Source organism: Pleurodeles waltl, chromosome 2_1, assembly GCF_031143425.1.
Source record: "Pleurodeles waltl isolate 20211129_DDA chromosome 2_1, aPleWal1.hap1.20221129, whole genome shotgun sequence".
In the NCBI taxonomy this organism is placed as follows: domain Eukaryota; kingdom Metazoa; phylum Chordata; class Amphibia; order Caudata; family Salamandridae; genus Pleurodeles; species Pleurodeles waltl.
The window spans coordinates 544,446,122-544,461,662 of NC_090438.1; the positions used below are offsets into that span (position 1 = coordinate 544,446,122).

Sequence of the window (15,541 nt, forward strand, 5' to 3'; positions counted from 1 at the left end):
GTCTTTTTGGCCTTCTGTGTTCACTTATTTTTAATAAACCGTCATAGTCTTTATGTTTTAATCCTGTCTTGGGTGGGTTTTCCCGAGTATTTTTCTTTTGTCTCTGGGTAAATCCAATGATTAAGTTTAGGGCTCTCGTTTTTAAAGACTCACATATACCACCAAGTAATTAAGTTAGAAAAAATAAAAAAATCACCAACACCATAAAGATCAGGATGCAAGGGCTGGTCACCATTATGTCAGGGATGGCTAACATTAGGACAATCATGTCAATGATGGCTATCAAATATGCCAAGGATGAACTTTATTATGCCATTATCTCTAGTATGCCATGAAAGGGCACTACTGTGCTAAAGATGAACCCCTTACGATTGGGGGAAACAGATACTTTTAGTTGTCCTTGACACCAGCTACAGCTTCCAATGAACAATATTATCTACTAGGAAGAGACACAATGCCAGACATGCACTTACATCTGCCCACTTGCATATACACACAAACGTATGCATGTAAAGCTCAGATTCAATTGTCTCAGCTCTTGATCTACACCTCCATGCTCTGCTTCAGGGCTGATTATGCATCCAGCTCACACATTTTCTCTCTGGCTCCTGAAGTCTCATTCATGCCTGCTGGTCTGCACCGGCATACTACTGACACACGTTCCTGACCAAATTTTTACACACAGGGTGACAACAAAGAAACAGGGCCTACAACATTGCCAATCTCTGTGTCTTTCCTAGCTTGAGAGTGGAGACTGATGATGGTGTGGCAAACTCCCCATACACAGAAACAGTGATTGAGTGTTATGTGGCCCTGGCATTGATTTGGCTAGTTGCCACTCTAAGAGTGTTGAAATGAGCAGTGTTGTCTTTTTCATTTTAATAGGCACAGAACTTCAAAATTAGGTCCCAGGGTGATGGTGAGCTTCCAGTAGCTCACGACCAACTTGTTGAAGAACCATTTAAAAGAAGGTGAAATTACAATTCTGCAAGTAAAGTTTATCAATGCTTCAAAATGTGTTGTCTTTGTAAACCTCCGAGGGTGAAAATACTTGCAAAATAGGTTTTCCCAGAAGAACTTTGAGAAAAAAAAAGTGGGTAACATTTTCGAAATAAAATGCGTTTTTGTGAGAGGGAGGGGTCAGCAAACTTACTTCTGTAAAAATTATTCAGACACTGTTCTTTCAGTTATTGCCAAACTTTGCCAGAAGAAAGCCTATAGGTTTTTCTTCCTCAACTTTCACACCAGATCGTTTTACATTAGTACCACGGCAGAAGCTTCTAGATACTTAACTTGGGTAAGATAAGGAGCTCTTGGATACAAGCACACCAGGAACATTGGGAACTTCTCGTCCCTTCCATTTTTGCATTGTCTCTGAAGAAAGTATACTTTGAATATGGGCTTTCTGACATTTTAATCTGCCTAGATGTGTGCCAGGAAGATTTAGAAATCAAATTTATGAAAGTGTTTACTTATGTGTCCATACCTAAAAATCAATGGAGAGGATACCAAAACAAGGTCATCACCAAAACGAGATTGATAATACACAACTTTCTGTCTAGACAGTGATTTGTTAATAAAACTGTAGATTCGCCCTATGAAAAGCAGAAGAGAAGCAGCAAACACTTTCTCAAAAACATGTGGAATGATTTTAATTTGATATGGTGGCAATCTCTGTTTACCACAGTGAGAAAGAAGAATATAGTCAAGTATTCCTCAGGAGATGGCGATTACTATATGTTTATACTTTTGTGAAGCCAATCACAAAAGCACTTGTGATATGACTGATATTCTCTAAAGAATATGTTCCTGTCACAGGCTTTCTTCACTGTGGCCCTCTGTAGTATCGTCTGGAATAAGCAACGGTTCTTTACTGCATCCAACCATTTGGTTCGCAGTCCAGAAATAATTCAATACACTGCAGAAAGACTCCTCTTTGTATGCCTCCACGAGAGCACACCATCCCAGTCCTTGGTGCCCCACACTGGCTCCCAGTTAGAAAGAGGATTGTTTAAGGTCCCTATATCAACAAGCATACATTTTTGGGACAATTATTCCTCCAGAGGAAAACGTGCACAGGCCACCCTAGATATAGTCTGTGCTCAAAGAAACAGCTAGGAAACAACATCCAAGCATTCAACAAAATCTAGAATTGGAGAAATATACGTCTATCTCAGTAAAGCATACTACAAAGTTCAGGAAATAGTCTCAGCAAATACCGAGAACGCTCGAAGAGGTACCCATTTCAGATTTTTTTTAAATCTCCCGAACCACCTGGCGTTTCAAAAATCGTTAAAACATGTCTGTTTCAATTCACCTGATCCTCCCAGTACGTATGAATTGGCCATGTAAACCATATATCCCACTGGAAATTCTATCCAGGATTTTGGCTTTGCCAGTATTTTTGGCCGAAGCTGTTAAGCACTGGGGAAATAAAAAAAACTGTTCACTTGCCAATTCAAAATAGCAATGTCAAACACAATAAAAAGTGCTGCACCGTAATGAAATATACTGGCACGTGTGCTATCACGCATACCTCAGGATACTTGCCTTTTTTAACTTTTAATTTATCATTCTAAGAAAGGGGACCCAAATCTACGAGCAGTTAATAAAACAAAAGAAGTGAGAAAATACATCAAAGATAAACGAGCGGACCCAGTAACAAATTGCAGCTATAGGCCCTACAAAAAGATTTGTTTTAAATTAAAAACCCAACAGAGAGTGGTGGGTGCACCAAGGTGGACAGGTGGAGGATGCGAGTCACTGTTGTAGGAAGAGCAACACAAGAGCTTGTGTGGGGAAGTGGGATAAATAAAAACAAACGTATAGGGCAGGTAAAGCAAGGGACAAGAAGGGATAAACAGTGTGTGCGTTGGGGAAGCAGGGATGTGAGGAGAATGCTGCACAAAGTTGAAAGAGCAAGATAACACATACACTCCAATCAAAAGCTGAAAACAAAAGAAACAAGCATGACAAAGTCAATAGGTCTGGTGTTGGCCTTCTGGCTTTGTCAATACTTGTTTTGTTATGTCATGGTGTTTGCAAAAGGGGGAGAATCCAACAGGGCCCCGTCAATCTAAAAACAACTTGTTAAATGCAAAAAAAAAGAATTATATCAAAAACAATTATTGGCATGTAAGTAACTACTTAGTGTAAAATATGCTCATTGTAAAAGCAAAAAATTGCTGCAACTCACAATGAAGTTAACTCATGGCTTACCTGGGCATACTGAGTGGGAAGAAGAAAATGTGAATGGCAGTAACATACCAATGAATTAAGACTGCTGGCTAAAAGTCCCTTTCAATATACTACACATAGAATTTTAGGAAAAGCAAATAATTAATGCTAATGGAAACCTTAAAAAAGTGGATCCCAGGTGTGGAGCCATCAAAGGATACAATAAATCCAATAAAAAGGATAGTATGGAAGACTATGCTCCATAGATGGGACAAACGCAAGAAGAGGAAGAAAGTAAAAGACAAGCAAACGAGACTGCCAGACAATGGTAAACAATGGACAAACCCAAAACCCACTGTTTATATTGGTACTGTCCACAATAAGTCTTTTACATTAAGAAGCCAAATGCTGTCTGCCGGCAAGATCTAAGAAAGATGGGCCATCAAGAAGCAAGTCCATATTCTCACTCAGTAACTTTCTACATTTTGATTGTGTTCTCCAGCCTTGAACTAACATTTCCTTCTCTCAATTCCTAATCTTTGTTCTCTAACACTTCACTTTTTTTCCCCTTGAATGTGCTCATTTTTCTAGTGCTCTTGCCATTCAGTGAGTCCCGTTTTAAGCACTAGTTCCAGATGTACACAAATCTAGAATTGTGATTTCCTAATTGTAATTCTTACTGAATCACAATTAGGAAATCGCAATTTCTGATGTAAGAAAATTTACATCTTTTAAATAGCAATTCCTAGTGGGCCGCAAATTGACTTACCTCATTAATATTAATGTCAAAGGTCGCAATTTGCGACCCATTAGGAATCGCAGTCATCACAGGGATGGTTGCCTGCTGAGGTGAGCAGACCACCAGGTCTGTCACTGCTTTTTCATACAGCAAACTTTTTTTTTCTTTTTAAATGCAGCGTGTTTTCCTTAAAGGAACATTGAATGTGTTTGGAAAGAAACAATGAAACTTTGAAATTCCATTCTTTAAAAGTAGGCAGTGGTTCCTGGGACCACTGCATGCTCTTTAAAAATATCTCTTTTACATTCTCAAAAGGGACGGGCCTTGGCGACCTTCTCCCATTTGTGAATGGGTTATCACCTCTCCTACAAGGTGTCAGTAAACAATTAATGTTTTCAACCGTAATTTGGTTGCAATACATTCATACATACCACTCAGTATTTGGAAGGGACGCCCTAAAAATGCCCCATTCAAATACTGAATTTCTAAGCCAAACTGCAATTCCGTAACAAGTTACCAAATAACAATTTGGCATATGTACATGCAAAACTGTTTGTTTGTTTTTTTGCTGTCTCAAATACAACCGTAAAAAGGTTTTGTACATATACCCTTTGGTGTACTAGTCACATTCCTGCTTTTTAACATCTGAGCATTTTATACCTCATCTTGCTAATCCTATAACAGAATTTACTTTTGAGCCAGTTTATTTCAGCATCATATGAACACTTTACTTTTCCTGCTTCTGGTTTACTTTGCAAGTATTGACTTTTTCCATTTCGTCCTCTTTTTTCCTATTTGCAGTTTTTGTTTTGCTTGATGTTCCTATTTTTGGATACGCTCCTCTTTTCAAAATCCTGTAGTAAGAAACTAAATACAGTTTTATTCGTATCTATGTGCCCAGAATAATCAAACCAGTGATTATCCATCTCTGCCATATCAGTAACACATTATTTATTTATTTATTTTAAATAAACTGGAGGGCCCCGAAGAGCAGAAAACCACCTTAGCACTTAGGACAAAGGTGGAGAGTAGATTGGTGACCAGCAAATCCACTACTTTGGCCAACTCTGTGTGTTAGTGAGGTAGGAAAGAACCCCAATGGCGACTGCTGGATGTAACTAAGTTATCTCCTCAAAATAAATTATGCAACAAATTTGAGAGAACATCTCCTCTACAGCCAAGACAGCATAGATGTGTCATTCACTACCAATGACACTATCCATTAAAAAAAACCACACACACACAAACGCAACAGAGCAAGCTAGACTCCAAAAAGTAAGTCAACAAGATTAATTATCATGAAACAAAGCAAAATGCATTGTCTCTAGTTCCCTAATGCAACAAAACACGTTTGACACTACATTAATCAAACAAAATACAATGCATCACAGATATGCCTTACAGACCACAATCAAAGCAGCCCATTAGCACTCTCCAACAATGAGAAAACAATCTCACAAAAACAACAACACATATTAGACAGATCACCACATTGGTCAAGTGCTACTCAGAAATCCCACAGGGCTAGCAATATCACTTACAACTAGGAAATGCAAAGCCAACCCAAGATTCGAAAGCAAAGGGTAAAGCCTGCCAGTCACACTACTCTCAAAGTAAAAATATTTACTCCCAAGTCAAAGAATAAGATATGACAAACTTAATTTTAACATGAACCAAAAGATGTCTTAGCAATGATGTATGTTTTCCTGGTGCATCTTGCCATGCTAAAACCATTCACTAGTTGTGTTTATTACAACACACGACCACCAAATTGTATACAATGGACCAAGCACACCCTCCTTCATTTGAACCCAATGATCAGCAGAGCACACAAGTCGGCACCAGACTTTAGAAGCAGTTGTCTACAGGGAAGAGCTTGTCTGCTGAAGTTCCACTAAATTGGATAACATTTGAAGTGGTAGATCAGCATGACAAAGGATATCCAGAAAATTGTCTTTTCTCTCAACTCTCAAAATAAGTTACTGGTGACGTAGCTAGAAGTGCGGCTGCAAAAGTATCCAAAACAAGCGTGAAATTACATATTTGTGCCTCAATTTTAATTCTCTGCAGCCTTTTCTCAGTTAACTTAGAAGGGCGAGATGTTTGCAGAAAGTTCAAACCATATGGCTAGAGAAAATGACTGTTTGCAAATAGAGCCTCGAAGGAGCCCTACCTATTAAAGGGGTATGACGAGGGCAGGCACCATCAGCAGGCTGTAAAGAAAAAGCTTGAATTTTCCTTGGGGCCTTTTAGAAAGATGAGGCTCTAAACTCAGGTTCTAGATCGTTGCAGAGATGAGAACCTTGTGCTTTGACTCCTCCTCCTCCTATATATCTTCCTTTTGGAGTATGGTGGGACAAATAGCCTGAAACCGTCTGAACTCAACATTCCCACTTGGGATGTAGCCCTGTGTCCAGAGATATCCTCTGCTATTTTCCCAATTAAAATTAGAAATTTCTCCTTGAGCAAAAATTCTTCCAATTCAAATACTCACATGCAAGCCAGTAATGCCCCAGCAAGCAACCCTCCAAATATAAACTCCAACACTTCCATTTTTTTTTTTAACCAATGGTGCTCAAATTGGGCTACAGTGTGAATTCCAAACATGTGCCTGGATTTTGGGTGATGCCTAAGAATGCCAGTCACTGTCCCTTGTTGTGCTAGACCATAACGCAAAAAAATGCAAAATTTATGTAAATTGGACCAAAGAGCAATACATTTCCAGATAGTCCATCAAGACTGGCAGAAAAGTATTAGTAAACAGAAGCAAAAACAAGATGCAGGGGAGGACGGACAGTATAAGCAAAAGTCATGAAGAGTTTATGGCATACTCTAAGTCAACTCAAGCACGGAGATAGTGATGATCAGGGGGTAATTAGTGATGAGAACTGGGGGGTGGAAGAGACGCTTTAACTCGTGGCTTTATAATGAGATTGTGTAAGGGTTAACTGAGAGGTAACTAACATTCACATTTTGACTTGCGCACAATATGTCAAAGACACTTCACCTATAAGTTTGAAAACTTTTGTCAAGCGGTTCAGACTTTGTACGGCATACTCTAGTTATGGGAAACCCCTTGTTGAACTCGGGGACCCCAGCCCTCTTCTATACCAACCGATCAATCTGCACGGAATCTAAAACGCTCATGATTTCAATTCTGGGAGGAAAGTTATTAAGGATGCAAAAAAGTATATTTCCTTTGGAGTGAGGTTTGCACAAGCAACAAATAATATTCCTAACTTTAATAAACGTATTAACTTGCACAACGTGTAGAACTCCCGATATCTCGTAATTAAAACTAACTCTTCCATAGTATATTTGTCATCACTATTTTCATAACGTTTACAGTGCACTCTAAAAACTAAATTATTACTTACAAAAATAGGTTATTTATGCTGAATAAAACATTTGGACGGGGTGGTGAAAATACCTCTTAGTTAAAGGCTTAATCGCATGTATTAAGAGCTACCCAAGAAATATGAACTGGGCAAATTCCTAACACTAATAAGTCAAACAGAAAAAAGTAGTACATGTCAGAGGTATAGAGAACGCGGGATACACATCCTACATGACACGATCAATAAAATAATCTAACAATAACCTATTTTTAGACAACAAAAATATTTACAGAACTTGGATACTCAAATTATCAGCTTAATAAAAATAAATGTCAGTGGCACGCAATAAAATTGTTTGACCAATAACGGCAGAGAAAGTAGGGAGTAATACGCCCCCTCACGCCAGTACATCCCCTTGCCTTCAATCCCTGCCATCTCCATTCAGGCGGCCCAGAATTTCTGACAAACGTGGGGGAGGGAGGGTTAAGTGATGTTGACATCTGTCCCCTTGGAAAAAGAGACAGACCACTAACTCATCCCATGAATACATAATAGCAGGAGGCAGAACCTAGGCACACTTTGAATCAGCAACAATAAATCAATACTTTTATAAATTGAAATGTTCACCAGCATCACAATCTCATCTCATATATATATATATATATATATATATATATATATATATATATATATATATATGTATATATATCTTCAACACAGACGAGCATGAGCGGCACCCAAGCGCATCAGTGAAATAAGTTAGTCGCTATTCTGGCTTGATATTATACATAGGTAAACAAACACTACCGGCATGCGAACAACAACAAAACGTCAAATAAATCATAGCAGATAATGTTGAAAAATAGTGCATTGTGGCGCTACATTTCGGTATTCCACAACAACGTTTACCCATACCTTATCTCTCCTTACTCCCTTCACAAAGCATGAAGGTCACCATGGGCTATACTTAGCAAAATAAGAGAAGAGGAACAGGGGCTGCATTTCCACTGTTGTTTCATAAAACAGACCCCTGAAGACAATGTGTTTAGTTCCTTATAAACATTAACTGCAACCAGCCGCGGCCCGTGCCCCTAAACCAAGACATGGTTTAAGCCTGTCATGCAAGTGCGGATCGACCATTTATTATGATCAGCAGAGACACAGAAGGCCATTTTCCTCCCCAGCTGAAGAAAAACACACCTTCCTACTAAATATGGCATAGCTCTTCTGCCATTTGCGCACGGACAGCAGACAGGAAACCACGAATGGTTTACTCGTGGGTACATTTTTCAAGGTGAATGCAACAGACCGATTAGAGCCATTGCAGAGCTGCGCTCACCGGCAGCTGAGGAAGCCATCGCTAGAGGTCTGTCACAGCAGATGCAGTGCTCAATGCGAACAGCGCCGCTGAAAACTCCAACAAGGCTTCACAAAAGGGATGCCCAGAACAAAAAATGGAACCGTGTCGTGCGGCAACCACAGGCCCCTCAGTCGCTACTCACCATCACCGACAGCCATCGCGGAGCGAGAATCCTCTGGGGGGCGGAGGGGGCAGACACGCAGCCCGGCGCTCCGGTGCCGCTCTGTGTACGCCAGGCAGAGCTGCAGCCCGTACTGCAACAGCCAGGAAGCTTCAAAATAGCAGTCCTAGTGTGAACGGGGCTGAGAAAAGCCGCGGCTTAAGCCGGAGCCCGCCGCTGAGCGCAGCAGCCCACACGGCCGGGAGCAGAACTTTCCGTTTGGGAGCCTTCCCCCGGCTCACCTAGCCCTCACAGGGCTGGCCGCGCTCTCACACGAAGGGCCTTCAAAGCCATGAACAAAACACAGGCATGTGCTCGCTAATCACGGTGCGCCTGTCCCCCACCGACATTCGCATGCAATTATAAAGTCACATGACCACACGCATCATTGGTTTCGTGTGGATTTTCTTCCTTAATTATGCTGACAATATTTACAGGCGGCAGAGCTGCCCCCCTCGGCTGGCCGGAGCCCGGCGCTGGCCTTAGGACCGCTGTAAACAAACCCCGTCAGAGGCGACTCTGAATGCTCCTCTGTGCAGGACCGACCAGCGAGGGCGGCTTCTGACACACACAGCTCCGGACCAGCTGCTGCTCCCAGCCGCAATGACTCTTTTGTCACAGAAGGCACAGAGCGGGTTTATCTCAGTCCTGGAAATAAACCAAACCATGGGGCGGGCGCTCAGACCCTAAACACAACTGTACAGCAATACACTGCAATTGCCCTTAGGGGTACAAGCAATTATGCTCGCTATATGGAATTGTTTCACTATGTTGTGCTACCAATGGCACAGCTACTAAGAAAAACGTGCTGCGCCTCCAGCCAGTCCAGGCTTCTCAAGCCACAGTGGTCTTCTTGCTGGTACCTGTAGATCCATACTGAAAATGACATTAAGTTCCAGCATGCAAAGCGCTTCTGAGTAAAATCGAACAGGAGAGCTGACAATGCCATTACGCCTGGCATGGTCCTACTTCACATGTTAACCAACTTTCACTTCCAGTCGTACATGGTTAGCAATGACGGCAGGTGACCACTATAGCACAACTGTTCACCAACCCTGAAAAGCCAAAAATGCCTCTAAAACTCAAAGTTATATGTCAATACGTAGTAGTGGTCCTTCGGACTACATTTTATCCGTAGGGGTTACTGTATTTCGTGTTCTGAGAGGCTACACAATTGGACCTATTAACTGTTGATATCTTTACGTTTGTAGACTATGAAACACACTAAACAATCTAACGCATTCTGAAGGTACTACTCTTTTTCGACGCTGTCTGAAAACCACAAAAGCTAAGACTTTAATGAATTGTTCTTGAACAATCTTCCGGGTGCCTCGCTCAATCATGCCAAGCTGCTGTTGCTTCATGTTCGCAAGCTTCAAAAAAGAGACAAGGACAGCGGGGTAAAATTGGACTATCTCAACTGTGTGACAAGCGGTAGGAAGAGATTTTTACCTGCAGGAAAATTAAAGACGAGCTGTGTATACATTTAAGCAGTATGTAGTCATTATAAGTGACTTCGGGATTGCAAAGGGAGCCAATGTCACAAGTGACTGGTCAAGAGCACTGAATGCGAATGAAGCATTCTAAACCTACTAGTGTTGGTGAACTATGGTTAGCCGCTAGGTAAAGACTAATGCAATAATCCCGGATTCAAACTCTCCAAGGAATAAGCTGGGTGGCTGGAAGGAGATTCATCTCATAACATACAAGTTAGAGAATTCTTCCAACAACATTAAGTTGAGAAAGTACGTCTTTTAAAATTTTGGACGTATATTCTATTTAAAGTAAAAACAAGAGGGGGGCTTCAGCCCAAATGTTGAGACACATATCAGCATTTATTTAGTACTCCACGAATTAATAGGGGCGGCTCCTCCGTTAGGGTGGAGGAGCGTCACGTTCCTCCCCCCTTCCCACCCCAGCACTGTGTTGCCGGGCTGGAGAGAGCCTGCACAGGCTCCCAGTCTGCCTTTTAGCACCCTGGTTGGGCGCCCCCAGATAATCCAGATGCTGCTTTTAGCAGTCAGGACTGGCCACAGGGCAGGCTGGGAACCTGTGCCTGCAGCGAGGAGAAGCAGGAGCAGAGCAATGCGCGACATTAAGGTAAGTGTTTTTTAAAAATTTTATTTTAATTTCCCCCTCCCCGTGCGCCGCCCTGCCCCTTCTGCTTCCTGTGAGCTGCTCCTGCGAATTAACAAAAACATTTCAAACGAGACGACGTCTAATCCAGCAATTAAAAAATGTTTAAATTTTTATTCTGCATTCCTTATTCCTACAATAAAATGTAGGAACTCTCCCCTGTTAGATGTTACTTCTCGGGGCTATTTTAGCCAGGGTAAAGTGGTGGTCATCAACTGCTTTCAGCTTCTGTAACGTTTGTCAACCGCAGGCCATTTTTTGAAAACCATGATTTATATTTTTACATTTTTTGTTAAAAATAGAACACAACTTTCTTTAATAACATCGATAGCGCAAAAAACATCAGGAAAAAATTCCATCAATGAGAAGATGCTCAGATACCACTGAAAGGTAAGTCAGAGGCACACTAGTTAAATAGAGACGATAAATTGCCACGTCACACTACATTGATCAAGTGTTGCTGAGTTCCTGGACAGATGTATCCCGAGGAACAACGCAGGTATACCTGTGCCTTTAAGGGTTACTGGCTCAATGTATAGATCTTTAATATTGTGAGTACCAACTGTGAGAATCTGTGAATCTATAATTTATAGGACAGAGCTTGTAAACCTTACCATTTATTGCCTTTGTACTGACAAAAAAAATGTTCCTATCAAAACAAATCTTATCACCTTCCCAAATACTATATTAAATAGCACTGAAAGCATCCTCCAAGACAAATTCTGAGTCTTTAGAATACAATGTTACTGATCTCTTCCAATTGGCGTATGGCCAACAGCCAAGTCAACCATTCCTTAATTCAATTGCATTCTGCAAATAAACAGTTTTGGGTTCTTCTCATTTTAAAAAATATATATTTTTATTAAAACTTTTGTATTATACGATACAAAGTTTTAAAGCATATATTATGTTTTTGACACTGGAGCAAATAGCGATTTTTTTGACAACTTTTTGTCAGTATAGATCAAATAGTTGCTGATATACTCTTGTACTCAGTGATCAAGACCATTATGCCATCAAATACGTTCTGGAGGAGTAGTCACTATTTATAATGAAAGAAAAATAACAGGAGGGAAATACAATTCTGCGAGAGAAGGAGGATGGGCAACTTGGTTGGCTCACAGATATTAAGAGTATCTTCGATGAGGCTTGCGTTAGGCCAGCGGTTCCCAACCTGTGGTCTGGGGACCCCTAGGGATCCACAAAGCCTCCTCTGGGGTTCCGTGACTGCTTTGAAGATTAAATAATATTAACAAAGTGCATTAAAAAAAAGTGGCTAAATGTACAATTGAATTTTTTTGAACATACTGTTAATGTCAAGGAATTTAAAATTGGAGGCTAAAAATTAAATTAGTATTCTCAGATTGATTCGTGGGAGCACTGCAGGTGCATCAAACATAATACAGTATGGACACTGTGTGGCTTCAATTGAATGTAGAAAAGCTCCACCTTTCCTATTAAAGTTAATTTTTTTAAATTTATATTTGTTTGCAAAATAAATTAAATGTGTTATCGTTTGTGTATGTGTTTGATGAGTGCTTGGTTCTGCATCTTTTGTGTACTGTGTTGCAGTTCAAATGATCAACGAGGTTTAGGCCGGGGCGCCGGTCTTCACGTATTGACTCAGTGGAATGGTCCTGATTACAACAATGATTCAGTGGAAGGGGCCGGGTTCCAGTAATGATAAAGTGGGGGTCCATAGAAGTCAAAACGTTAGGAACCACTGCGTTAGGCAATTATGCCTGCAACAGTTTTGGACAATCGGGCATAAGCCTATAAGGCATCCACAGATGAGTAATTCGAGTTGGTGGACACTGAGAGGCACATAATGCAGAGGGAGTAAGGCAAAGCACATGAGAGCGCTTTACTGAAGACATGATTTTTCGTGATTACTGGTAGTTGGTTGGGATTTTGGGGGGGGGGGGAGGTGGATATGGAGAAGTACATTCTAGCATAGTGATACCAGAGTGTTAATTTGTGGTGGATAACTGTTGTCAATGGATAGGAAGAGAGAGGCTAGCTTGTGCCATTCCAGAAATAAGGGCATTTACACAAGTCCATAGCTTCTTATCACTGGGTTGCCATGCTCTGATTTGGCCAATGTGGCTATCGCCTGTTAAGAGACTGGTATTAAAGGGGGAACGCTGACTTTCCAGAGGCGCCTTATGGAACATTTAGCTAGTAGTAGGGCTAAATCCAGGAAATGGGCTAGGGCCTTGCTTTTTTTTCGAGCGTTTGAATAAGCCTAATGAATTAATGTCCCAGCTACAAAGGTTAGTATGCCCTGAAATTTGGCTCATGTTCGTTGACCACTGCTCAATAGGAGGAGAGCGCCATGTATGGCTACAGCAAGCGTTGTAGGTCCACATCTTGTGATCTGCATCAAGGGCATTCGCTCCTGGGATGTAAATATTTAATTGAGCATTCCTTGCTACAGAAGGGTAGACAAGTATACAGCCGTACTCCCTGTCATTGAGTCCGCTACCTATGTCCCTCTCCCACTGCTTTTCACATGTGTACAAGGAGACTCATGAGTGAGCTATAAATGCCCTGGCTATTGTCTACGGCCAGACAGCTATGGCATTGTCATCCAGTAGGGTGCAAGAAGGCTAGCAGCACAGTCACTGAAGCTGCGATTAAAGTTAATGTTGTTCAAAGGTTAGCACTCCAGTACCTCTCCAGCATGGGAAGGATGCCTTTGGGCAGAGGCACCCTACATCGCCTTACCTATATTAGTTCTTCAAAGAGAGTTTTCAAGGACTGGAAAAACAGTGCATTCAAGTAAAGAAGTGGCAGGTTGAAAATAGGAAACGCGGAAGCATGACCATTTTGGAAAGAGGTAAGGAGGTGTTCCAAAATGCCACTTGACATTAATGTGATATACATATAAGATACTTTGTGGAAGAAGTTAAGAGCTTAACCTATATCCAGGTCTTTCAGGTAGAGAAACATTATCTGCATAGAATAAGATGTCTTCTCTCCCCAGCAGTTGAGATGAAGAAAGAAAAAAAAAAAAGTATACGGACTGTGATGCTGTGCAGAATGTGGGTGGGTGGATTGAGTGTGGGGGTGGGGAAAGGGGTGGCTAAAAAATGGAAATATTCTGTATCTTTTTTTAGTCCTTCTCCTTCACGTAACTGTAGGAAAGTCACTCTTTCTGGCATGGTTGGCCCCACTTTTTGCCTGGTTATCAGTGTGTTTAGACTGTTTAACTGGGATCCTGCTAACCACGACCCCAGTGATTGTGCTCTCTTCCCCACATTTGTTTGCTTTGATACCCTTTACACCCCACAATTGGCATACTGGTGTACTGCTGTAAGTCCCTAGTACATGGTACTTAGGTACCCAGGGCATTGGTACACCAGCCCCATGGGCTGCAGCATGTATTATGCCACTACGGGAGCCCGTGGAAACTGTGCCTGCAGGTCTGCCATTGTAACGTGTATGAAAAGGTGCATGCACACTTTCACTGCTGGTCACTGCAAGACGGTAAGTCACCCCTATGGTAGACCCTCCTAGCCCAAAGGGCAGGGTGCAGGTTCCTGTGTGTGAGGCACCCCTTCATGAGCAGAGGTACCCCTACGAAATCCAGTTCCAATGCACTGGACTTCATAAATTCAGGGAAGCATGTACTGGACACAGGTCACTTACCTGTGGTCCAGCTACATAATGGTAACTCTGAAACTCGGCATGTTTGGTATCAAACATTTCAGAATTATACCCCAGTAGTAATGCCAGTATTGGTGGCATGATTCCATGCACTCTGGGAGTTCCTTAGAGGATCCCCCCAGTATTGTTCCTACCAGTCTTCCGGGGTTAGCAGGCAGCCCATGCTGCTGCAGCACCTTAGACAGGTTTCTGCGCTCCTGCTGCTTGACCAGCTCAAGCAGTGGAAGGCAGAACAAAGGATCTCCTGTGGGACAGGGGCTGAAACATCCTCTGTGGAGGGGTCGCCTCCCCATGCCACTAGCTTGCCTTGAAGGGCTCATATGGTGCCCTCTTTGCATAATCTGGTTTGAACTAATCCAGGGACCCCCGGTCCATGCTCTAGCGCGAAACCACACACAAAGAAGGGGTGTAACCACTCCCCTGTCCATCACTACCCCAGGGGTGGTGCCCAGAGCTCCTCCAGGTGGCTACTTGATTCTGCCATCTTGGAAACAAGATGTATAGAGGTCCCTGTGAGCATCTGGTTGGTCAGGACAGGTGACTGACGTCAGTGATCCCCTCTGCTAGGGGGTCACCCTGCAGAGTGACAATGCCACCCCCTGTTGGGGCTATTTAGGGACTCCCTTGTGGGTGGGTCCCAAGATTCAGCGTACAAGACTCCACCAGGACTCTTCTGCATCAACCTCTTCTGCTCCTGACCACCGGAACTGCTGCTGGACTTCACGGAACAAAATAAGCCTGAAACTCCTGACACAACCTCACCTTGCAACATTATTTCTCCGGCTAATTTCCAAAAATTGCAACATTTCCACGGCTGCGCATCCTCTGGGGTCAGCAAGACTTCAGCTGCACCAAAAATGCAAAAAGGAATCTCTGTTGGAGTGAAGGAGAAACTCCCCTGCATCCGCAGGCACCTAAGGGAACGATGTCCGGCTGCTGGGATCTTCTGCTATCTGGCTCCA

At 42.2% G+C, this 15,541-nt stretch overlaps 1 protein-coding gene across 38 annotated transcripts in view; it reads right to left on the reverse strand.

The window, feature by feature from the left end:
* The window catches only part of CLASP2 (cytoplasmic linker associated protein 2), a 1,425,897-nt gene that overhangs the window by 1,060,182 nt on the left and 350,174 nt on the right, over nt 1–15,541 (reverse strand). For 2 of the 38 annotated variants that reach the window (XM_069214777.1, XM_069214721.1), the window contains exon 1: nt 8,757–9,138. The exons of 35 other annotated variants lie outside the window; for them this stretch is intronic. In XM_069214777.1, the coding sequence (XP_069070878.1) occupies nt 8,757–8,772 (16 nt within the window). In that variant the 5' untranslated portion in view covers nt 8,773–9,138. Of the gene's footprint in view, nt 1–8,756; nt 9,140–15,541 lie in introns of those variants that run through there. One more of the 38 variants, XM_069214813.1, reaches the window with a different exon arrangement.